The sequence below is a fragment of the Atta colombica genome, unplaced genomic scaffold (assembly GCF_001594045.1).
Source record: "Atta colombica isolate Treedump-2 unplaced genomic scaffold, Acol1.0 scaffold295, whole genome shotgun sequence".
NCBI classification, from domain to species: Eukaryota; Metazoa; Arthropoda; class Insecta; order Hymenoptera; family Formicidae; genus Atta; species Atta colombica.
Genome location: NW_017259398.1, coordinates 306,608 through 317,656, shown reverse-complemented (window position 1 = coordinate 317,656; position 11,049 = coordinate 306,608). Strand labels below are relative to the sequence as shown.

General features: G+C 34.7%; 2 protein-coding genes across 3 annotated transcripts; one reads left to right on the top strand and one right to left on the bottom strand.

Moving 5' to 3' along the window:
• Positions 1-2,091: 2,091 nt before the first annotated feature.
• On the bottom strand, positions 2,092-4,362 carry LOC108690107 (homeobox protein MSH-D). Its single transcript, XM_018197232.1, is given in 3 exon segments — positions 2,092-2,163; positions 3,698-4,308; positions 4,311-4,362. Coding segments are annotated over 3 exon segments (735 nt in total).
• A 2,939-nt stretch (positions 4,363-7,301) lies between these two features.
• Positions 7,302-11,049, top strand: LOC108690121 (adenylosuccinate synthetase). Of its 2 annotated transcripts, XM_018197253.1 has the most exons (6): positions 7,302-7,696; positions 8,753-8,855; positions 9,166-9,529; positions 9,617-10,009; positions 10,441-10,697; positions 10,793-11,048. In XM_018197253.1, exons 1-6 carry the CDS (start codon positions 7,532-7,534, stop codon positions 10,840-10,842), a joined length of 1,332 nt encoding a protein of 443 aa, XP_018052742.1. In that variant the 5' UTR covers positions 7,302-7,531; the 3' UTR covers positions 10,843-11,048. The 2 variants fall into 2 exon arrangements, with proteins under 2 accessions (XP_018052742.1, XP_018052743.1); XM_018197254.1 differs by lacking the exon at positions 8,753-8,855 and having other exon boundaries at positions 7,614-7,696; positions 10,793-11,049.

The following is an 11,049-nucleotide window of genomic DNA, read 5'->3' as shown; positions in this document are numbered from 1 at the left end:
ATATATGTTCGTGATATATATATGTTCGTGTTATTTGTATTTTTTGCACTTAGCATCTTCGCTTTCTCTCTTTTCAACGTCTAAATATATATCTATTTTATGGATGCGTTCAGGAAATCAGGAATTTGGATAATGGTAGGGTGAGGTAAACTCTAGGTGCACCAGAGTGGTCCAGAGGTCTATCTAGACGAAGGAGTTTCTGAACGCCTGAATGATGCAATTGGGTGACTGATAAACATTGGAAGATTGAGAAAAGGCATGAAAGTAAGATTAATTGCTGTTACAATTACGAAAAAGAGATCATATTTGTTCTACAAGTCAATTGTATATTGAACATAGTGACTAAACCTACCCGACCTAAAAACCTTTCAATAATTATGTAACTTAACTTTATAAGGCACGTGATTTTATAGTGTGAAATGCGCATTGCGCATGCGATCGACTTTTACCCAACTGAAAAAATAGATTGATAGATAAAGTGATCTTAGAGTGATCTAAATTGTTTCTGAACGCTTTGGGACATTTAAATTATACGTTTCTGAACATATGAGGTGTATACTAAAGCATTCCAGAGTTCTAGGCGTAATTTCTGAACGCATCCATTTTAAGTTAAAAAATTTTTGGGGATTTCAAGCAACGCAAACGGACCTATAGACTCTAACTAGAGTCGCGACATGAGAAAGTCGCACGTTGATTGGTCCGTCATTTTCAGGAATTCCCGTCCTATATTTGCATACCCATTATTCGCGTTACTTTTAAATTTCAATATGAACAAAATTAGATATTTTAAAGATATAAACAAATAAATTTCTTTACATTACGTATCGAATGTATGAGAGAAGAAATGTTTAATTTAATACTTTTTTTTTTTTACTAAATTATTTTGAAAATTAAAATATTAGATTGTATATCTTGAAACGAAATTAATATTATAAAAGCGAACAAGTTTATTAGAATATTTATAATTTCATTAGTATTAGTAATAAATTTATCTAGTAAATTTACTCACTTCGGAAAATTTCACACGTTTCAAGATATATATAATCGGTATACATACTCTGGTACATAAAGAAAAAGAAATAAATTTTTTTTATACTTTTAATATTTATTTTACAAATTATTGTGCATCGCCATTGGTTTAGGCATTAGGTTGAGTGAAGACCCTCTAATAAGAGTCATGATACGAGCCGAATTGTTCAATTTTTGCATCGCTAGAAGGACACAGTAAAATTCAATTACTCATAATTAAAAAATCACATCGAAAGGCTAAAAGGTGCAATATGATGAGATTTTTCAATGAAAACTTTTTATCCTTTTTTGATAAATATCTGATGAGATGATGCCTTGAATGTGAGTTCCTATAATTATGGACTACGGCCGAAAAAATTAATGAATTTTGTGATAGTTCTCAAACCTTGCTAACGATGATTATTCGATGTTCTCCTCTTTTTCCCAAAAATTTATATAAAAGAAAAGATGAATTTTTTCAGAATTAATGCTCTGTGCCACATTGGGATTGGACGAATCAATGATACGTTTGTTAAATGTCTTTAGGCGGTATATTCTACGTACAAAAAACTACATCTAATAGATATCTTTATGAAGACATATATCCATGTTCGATGAAGATGTCGTTTGGACGTTCATGATGTCGAATTTGCATGGGTACTTACTTCACGGAAAAATACGATGTGCACTCTTATTCTTCATATCATACATTTATTCCGAAAAAATTCCTTTATAATGTTTTTCTTATCATCGCAAGATTATTTACTGACGTGTTTCAAATGATTTATAACGATTGAAGACTTCCTCTATCGAATGTTGTAAGAACTTTTTCTGTTAGGCGCTAGCATATGATTTTCATTGATCGCGCATTTAGATATCATTGCGTGGACTTAATTTCTCGTGCGATTGGAAATAATTATAATAATTTGGCGCTAAAATTGTATATAAATAAGTTTATTTACAGTACAGTGGTCGAAAGGCACGAAATAAATAGCTGAAAGTCGAGTTGCTCGAAATAATTGCGATTCGAGAAAGATTCGGTGTCGAAGATTCCAGAAGAACCTTATTTCCATTGTTGTCGAATCATCGCGCTATCGTGGAATTTAGCGATTCCCGTTTCTGTCTTGCTCGACGATTTTGAAACCAGATCTTGATCTGCGAACACAACAATAAGTTCGAATTTCGATAATCTTAATACCGCGCAACTTCTTTATTTATTAGTGACAGAACAAGATAAAGACGGAAGTACAGACAATCAATTCTATTAAACAGCGATTGGTCAGTTAAAGGTCGATTAAGTAATTGGCGTTGATGCACACAGAATGCTTGAAATTAGCACGCCATTCAATTTATCGCTTTTCCATAAAAGCGAAAGAATGGGCGTTCAAGTTGACAAAGCGCCTAGCCTGCTCGCCGAGCAAATGAACATAATTGATTGTTATTTATAGATCCAATCAATCATTTTCAATCGCTCGGTAAGCATGCTTACACTGAGAAAAAAATGCTGTTGATTCAATTAAAATCTATATTACGGGCTGTCACAAACATGAATGATTAATTCATGTATTTTTATTGACATAAAGGCATAAATTATTATTTCAATAATCAAGATCTTTATGTCAATAAAAATATACATGAATTAATGTTAAACTTATGTTAGTGACAGCCCGTAAAATAGACTTTAATTGAATCAACAACATTTTTTTCTCAGTGTATCTGCTTTGCCGTCTTGAACTCTTATTCTTGCGCTTTTATGGAAAATGATATTGAAATGGATTCAGAGTTTCAGAATATTGATTCACGAATGTTAAAATGAATGCTTTTCAATCTTGAATGCATTTTTATTCATTTATAGGAATTGCATGGAGTATATCTCTATGCTTTTCAATCTAAAAATAATATTAGCTTTTTCTGTGCAAAAACACAATTGTGAATATTATTCAATTCAAAATTTTGAATAGGAAATATAGTTTTTTAATCCAATTGCATTCAATTGAATCCAATTAGATCCAAAAAAAATATTCGCTATTTAAAATACATATTCGGATAGAAAAAAATTTCAATCCATTTTAATCCATTCTCGTTTGTTGGGTACTACGAGGCAAATGATTTCCGCAAACAGAACGCGGTAACGCTCATTCAGAAGAATGTTTATTTTGAAATTGTTAGAAATTTTCTTCGCTGAAACTATTTTCTAAATCTAAAAATATAATTCAATCAGCGTTTATTAAAGCGTTGTCTAAGCAGAACAACAAATCATGATATCAAAATGATTCCAAAATGATCACTAAAAGTCACTTTTTAATAATTTCCGATTCATTTTAATGTCATTTTGACATTATTGTGACTTCTGCTTGGGTGGACTTCTGCTAAACACAACCAAATAGATTTTTTTATTGCTGTACTAAACTGCACTAAAATTTTCTTTCTCGCTTTGGCTAAATATTAAGTATATAATTTATTCTATTTTATTTTAAATACAAAGAGTCTATATCAGTTTAGTTATAAAAAATAGATCTAATATCATATCGTTTTAAAGGTATTTTAATTCTCATTACAATTATGTCTTGTTTTCTTTATTTAGATAAGTTCTTTCTTAAGAAGTCGCATTTAAAAGTCTTCAGTATAAAAAATTGTGAATTGACTCAACGATATCGAATCAAAAGAAAAATCCTCGCAACCGACATACTTTGTTCTGCGGCAATCGTAATGTTGTGGACATCTCGACGACGTCGGTCCTGGATAAGTAAGCACCCTTTTTGTATTTCTCCTCTAATATCTGCAACTGGGATGAGGAGAATGGGATACGAGGATGATCGCCTGCTTGTCGCTTAATCCGTCTTTCAGTGAGAGACCTCCTAGGTAATCTCGGAGGTCTGTACCGAGTGTACTGAAGCCACGTGAGATCGGTCCACCGTGTAGTGCTCTCGCCGACGTGGTCACCGCTTCGCTGTCGTTCCACGACGATGGGAACGTATGACGTTTCGCACTTTTCCGGCTCGTCCACACCTTCCAACGTCCGTTCTCCAGCCTTCGTTCCTCTCCGGGAATCGCACTCTGAAGACTCACACTGTTTTCGCGCGTCGACGTCGGCACTCGGGAGTTCCTCCGCAAGTAAACGGGCTATGCTGAAGTCCGTGTTTCTTGTCCGCGAGCTTCGTGCTTCGCTCGTCATCCCGAGAGTTTCACTAAATCCTCCAAAAGACGAACCCTTCGCTATATATACATACATACATACGTACGTATTTTGGGGTACATGCGAACGGCCGAACCCCGTGGGGCACGTACCCCTCTTCTTTCTTTTTTTTTTGCGAGACGCATCCTCTTTTGCGGGCAGATCCAAATTAAACGCATAGTTGCATCGCACGATCGTTATCGCGCTGCTCGCACGACGGGGGCCACGCTTCTGTGTACCTGTCCCATTGTTGCGGCATGCTCTTATACCAGTGTATTATCTGTGATCTGACCACATCTTCGGGATACTTACCGGGTAATAACAATGTAATTGATACTCTGTAGCAAGGGAAATGGATCGCTGATGTAGGGAACAGATCGGGGACTCGAGAGTCCCGATTTCTATAGGGCAGATGTCCTGACGCACTGAGGCCTGTATAATTAAAAAGCCACAGGGGTCATCTTAATCCGGTAATATATCCGTCTCATTGATGTAAATATTGAACAACGTGCGGGGAACATGGTCCGGGTATATTGTTACACTATACACGTGATCTCTCTCTCTCTCTCTCTCTCTCTCTCTCTCTCTCTCTCTCTCTCTTTCTTCTTGTCTATCTATGCTCTTATGTCAGATGATACTCGAGTGGATCGAGAAACCGTTGCCTTGTATTACTGCTTGCTCAGAAATTTGCAATTTTGAAACCTGTCGTCCTCTTTTTTTTTTTTACTTTGTGTCTTCGTTTTGGGAACCTTCTCAGAAAGAGCCAAATCTATTAAAACCGGGCAATGCTAATTTATCGTTATATTCTTTATCAGCATACTTTACAGATTTACATTATATAACAACCTCTTCTTGTTTTCTTGTTGAATTCTGGTTGAGGTAATATTTTTTGCAATAAGTTGTTTACAGATTTCAAAATGTTAATATAGACGATTTAATTTAATTTGAAGAGATTAGTATTATTTCAGTTTATCTATGTCGCAAATCTGAAAAGTAATCGACGCACAGTCACATATCTGAAGAGAAAAATTTATTTAAATACATATAGACGTATTATTCCAGTATCTGATTTTGATCATAAATAGCGCTTCTCTTACTTGGTTGATGTATTCATTAGATCTTCTTCTTGTGAAAGAGACCTGACACCACAGACTTCTTAGCAATAAAACGAGAATAGAAGCCTAATGGCTATAATTAATAGTAAAAGCAATCGATATCGATGAAAGAAGCTCAAAAAAGCAAAAAAAGAAATGAACTCATCTATCAGTTTTTATAGAAACTTTCAAAAAAATTTCTGCATGCAGAAAGTAGAATATACATTATGTAATTACAGATGAATTTTGTCACATATCTTATTTATTTAGCTTTCTATTGATAAAATTAACATTTTCGATAAACTTGGCTATTTGGAATTAATTCAATGAGCCAAACGTTAGCGATATGTTTAGCTTGCTTTAGTTAATTCCAGATAGCCAAGTCTGTCGAAAACAAATGTTGCAAAGTGTCAAAATAAATTTTGTTGTTATAAAAAAGATGTAGCAGAAAGCAACATTTTTTGCATGCTGAAATACGAGAGCATAGAAGGACTGAGAAAAGTCTGACGCAATTGAATATCTCATTTAAATTGCAAAATGACAGACTCTTCCGGTCAGCAATCTGCTGATGATCCGTTTTCATCACAATCCATAACTGGATTCTTTTTTCCTATACTATAATTTATTTTTCCTTGACTTGCACCAAATTTGCACCAAAAATTTTATTAAGTTACTTATCTTTTGCGTAAGCGCGCATAAATCAGAGAAATTATTCTGTTTTTGTACGTTAATACGTCAACGTTCCGCACGAATAATGATAACGATAAAGAAATACATTTGTTTCGCTATTTGTTTAAAAATAATGAAAGGACTGATAAAGACGCAATTTACATATCAAGTGTGCATAGCAGATTATATCCTTCGAATTATTACCGTCACGCAAATGAATTGTTCGTTTCATCAGTGAAATCAAACGTAGTTATATTTCGTATTATATGCTGTAATATTATATACTTATACTTTTATAATACCGATATTTTCTAACAATTTTAAATAACAAAGGATATCGAAGGTAGAAAATTATTTAGTATATATATCTAATTGAAATTTTAATGCCGGTATATATATATATATATAATTTATTATGGTATTACTGCTCATATATATGTAAAGCAAATTATAAATAATACTTAAACAATATCGATATTATCGATTTCATACATTTAATAACCGAAATAAAAGTATAGCAAGTAGTAGTACGTAAATGTCTGCGTAAACATCATATTGAAGCGTCCAGTAAACGAGAATGGATTAAAATGAATTGAAATTGGATTTTCAAAAATATTGACAAATATTAAAATGAACGTTTTTCCTGAATGCATTTTTATTCATTTATAGGAATTGCATGGAGCATGTCTCTATGCCTTTCAATCTAAAAATAATATTAGCTTTTTCTGTGCACAACACAGAATACTATTCAATTCAAAATTTTGAATAGGAAATGCAGTTTTTCAATCTAAATGCAATTTTGCATCCAACTGAATCTAATTAAATCCAATTGAATCCAATTCCAAATCCAAAAACAAGTATTCGCTATTTAAAATACGTATTCGGATAGAAAAAAATTTCAATCCATTTTAATCTATTCTCGTTTGCTGGACGATTACGGAATATAATTTAACAATTTATGGTCTACATAAAAAAATAGAAACGAATAGAGTTCTGTCTGGCTGTATTCCAAAATTCATTGCCAGCGCTGAAAATGTACAGTTTATGTTACGTATACATACATTCAGCACTGGCAGTGAATTTTGGAATGCAATCTAGATAGAATAAGCTCATAGTGGAAGGAACTCCAGGCCTATTTTTTTCAATTAAACTTTTTGTACAATTCATCTTTTCTCTTTTTCTTTTCTAAGGGAGAAAAGAAAGAAAGATAAACCGTGCGCGAACTTTAGCTAAAACGAACAGACCTCGAGATAGAATTAGGTTAGGTAAGTTAATCTGAATGGAGGGAAAGAACAGCAGAAGGGGCTGGGCGGATAGTGGAGAGGGAATGCCAATTGCTACGAAGTACGACCAAGTGATCAAGTGGCGGCAGAGTGCGGTGGAGGCGGTTGTCTTTCAGGCATTTCGCTCACGATTATTTCGCCACGGATTTCCGTCGTGTCAGCTGTTCCTTGGCGTGAGGAGGAAAAATCCCGTTCGCCGAACGTCAAGCAAGCGACGCGCCCTGACGTTAGACGTCAGTTAGTGTGGCGGACGCGCAACCCAACGATTCATCTGGTGTGTTCCCGCGTGCAGTCGAGGAAAGATGCAGGCGAACGGCGACGGAGATCCGGTTTCGCCGAGGAAGAAACAGCGGACATCCACCGTATCGAAGGTCACGGTAGTCCTCGGGGCGCAATGGGGCGACGAGGGCAAGGGAAAGGTCGTAGACATGCTGGCGATGGAGGCTGATGTCGTCTGCAGATGTCAGGTATAATTTTCCTTCACGTTTTTCTCGCCCTTGTCATCTCCGACCCCCGTGATGTTCCTTGAGAACCAAGAGATTCACGAAATGATATTTCTCATCTGCGGGACGCGAATAACAATCGGATATCTCCCTTTCGGAAAAAGAACTCGACATTTCCCGGCTCTTTCGCGCTGATTGATCGAGGGACGTCAGGAGAAAATATTAGGTTAGATCACGCGGTATTTCCGGAAAAGATTAAAAATATTTCCTCGAAAGTAACATTTGGCATCCGTTTTGCTCTCCTCGCAGATGATAAGCGAGCATTTGGAAAATGCGAAAGTGTCGTACGTTTTATTCGCTTAGTTTTATTTTTAGCCACACCGCGTGTCACCTGACCTGTGCGCGCGAGTATCGTGAATGTATAACAACTTCATGTCTGATATTACATAATTGACGGCCATAAAAGAAATACATTTCTGAAAGAGAGAGAATTAACTCATGAAGTTATTGTTCTCAGACTACTATCTTTATGACTCAAAAAATGACAAATTATTTTTTATCTTTCACGTACCATAAAAACATACAGCTTTCGTTTTATCTTTTTCAAGGACGGCATAATTAATGATGGAATTAATGTTCTGAATAATTAATGGATTTATGCTAATATAAGAAACTCAAAATTATGTAATATCAATGTATTGTGCATATCTGTATTCGTATATGTATAGGAGAGTTAATAACGTTAAATACATGTATATGATGATTAAAAATACGTTATGTACGATTGGAATTAATGTGCTGTTTTTTGAATAGGTTCAATGAAATTATATTTAAATTGTATTGTAAATTATATAATATAATGAAGTATTACTTCACACTCTTTTCTTTTTTGCCCTTTTCTTATTTTTTATCCCCAATATGATAAACTTGTATCCGGATTTCAATGCCATTGTTTATGTTGGTGGAAAATTCTGCATCTATTCTTGATTTACAATTCAATGATCAAATCACAATGCGCTGTATTTCCTGTCATAAATAATGGCGAGCCCTGTTTCTTCAAGTATTAATGTAATTTCACAGGGAGGAAATAATGCAGGGCATACTGTAGTTGTAGAAGGTGCCGAATTCGACTTTCACCTTCTGCCTAGTGGAATAATCAATCCCAGATGCAAATCCGTAATAGGTAATGACTTCTTCAAATCAACCAGTAAATTAATTGAATTATAGATATTCTGGTTTGCGAAAAAGTAACATGTGATCTGTCTCTGTGATGATTTTAAAATTTAACGTAAAATGAAAGAATATAGAATAATACTTTATGAAGGTAAATGCTAATATCATGGATACATATAAAACAGACAATTATTCCACTTGTTCATATAGGTTGCTCTATATCTCTATATCTCTTGATATGTATTATTATCCGAATAACTTTCTGTTATATATCACAAATTATATAATTGATATTCATTTGTACTTTCTTGTGTTTGCAGGCAATGGGGTAGTGATTCATTTACCTGGTCTATTCGAAGAATTGGAGAAGAACGAATCTAAGGGACTTAAGGATTGGCAGGATAGGCTTATAATATCGGATCGAGCACATATAGTGTTTGATTTTCACCAACAGGTCGATGGATTGGAAGAACTAGAAAAGGGGACGCAGTCATTGGGGACTACGAAGAAAGGTATAGGACCGGTATATTCGGATAAAGCCGCTAGAGCTGGACTCAGGATTGGAGATCTTCTCGGAGACTTTGACAAGTTTTCCCAAAAGTTTAAAACCTTGGTTACATCGTATCAGAAAATGTTCCCTGCCCTGCATGTCGACGTTAAAGCCGAATTGGAGCGTTACAAGATGTAAGTGTAATGATCATTTTTCAATTTGATTGTAGATCCGATCATGTTAAGCGTATTCTTTATAATATATGGTTGATTTTTTCACAGATATTCTGAACGTATAAGGCCATATGTAAGGGAAACGGTACAATATTTGCATCAGGCTTTAAAGGATGGCAAGAAAGTTTTGGTGGAGGGCGCCAATGCAACGATGTTGGATATTGATTTTGGAACTTATCCGTATGTGACAAGTTCGAATTGTAGTATAGGCGGAGTACTGACAGGTCTTGGTTTACCATGTAGCACAATCGGCGAGATAATCGGCGTCGTAAAAGCCTATACTACTAGAGTCGGCGATGGACCCTTCCCCACGGAACTTTTTGATTCTACAGGAGAACTGTTGCAAAAAAGAGGCCATGAGATCGGCGTGACTACAAAACGAAAGAGACGATGTGGATGGCTCGATTTACCGTTGCTCAAATTTACAACTCGAGTTAATGGGTGTGTGTAAAGTGATTTCTTATTAAAAAACATTTTTTTAAGGATGGGCGTGACGGTCGAACTTCAACAGAATCATTTCTTTTATCGATTAACGCGATTTAAGGCTCCTAAGTAATCATCATCATATTGGATTGCAAATATTATTTAAAAAACTGCAAATATTGTTTCGAATTGACGCTAGAACCCGATAACAAAATTAATTTTTCAATGTTTTTTTTACGAAATCATTTAGTCCTTGCGTTATTGTCTATATTTATGAAAAATTTATAATTCTGTGTAATTAACAAAAAGATTACCTTATTTGAAAAAAAGTTTGTGTTTGATCGATAAACTTCAGCATCGTCTTTTAATAATTGCTCGATTTAAATTTATATTCAATATAGTATTACTTTTATCATAATCTACATATAGAATATTTTGTCTTATTCTAGATATACCTCTATATGCTTGACAAAGCTTGATATCTTAGATACCTTATCAGAGATAAAAGTATGCGTTGGATATCGGTTAAATGGGAAGGACATAGATTATTTGCCCAGTAGTACTTGGGAATTAGCAAAAGTCGAAACAGTATATAAAACAATCGAAGGTTGGCAATCCACTACCGAAGGTGTACGTTCCTTGGATAAATTGCCACCTAATGCACATAAGTACATACAAATTATAGAGGAATACTTAGATGTGCCAGGTACGTAAATGCTTTTTGCACATGTATATAATGCATATGTAAATCTACGAGAGAATTATATATATATATAGAGAGTAATTTATATTTGATTACAGTCAAATGGATCGGCGTAGGAGCAGGACGAGAAAGCGTAATCGCTCTCTGACGATACACGGTCCCTATAATGTTACTTAAACGCACGGCATTAAATGTATTATTAATTTTAATTCTATCTGTAACATTTGCAATGCAAAGCTGATGAGCGCACAGACATATTGTAATAATAAGTTTTCAGCGCGCGAGCGCGCGAATGTAGTATTAATTTTGAATCTGAGCAATGTATAATTATAACAACAATGTGAATGTTTAGTCA

Bases quoted from the DNA above. Each gene is read 5' to 3' on its own strand.
- LOC108690121 (XM_018197253.1), top strand. From the start codon at position 7,532: ATGCAGGCGAACGGCGACGGAGATCCGGTTTCGCCGAGGAAGAAACAG. The intron at 10,010-10,440 runs GTGTGTGTAAAG...GTCTTATTCTAG, and splicing joins TTTACAACTCGAGTTAATGG to ATATACCTCTATATGCTTGA. The intron at 10,698-10,792 runs GTACGTAAATGC...ATTTGATTACAG, and splicing joins GGAATACTTAGATGTGCCAG to TCAAATGGATCGGCGTAGGA.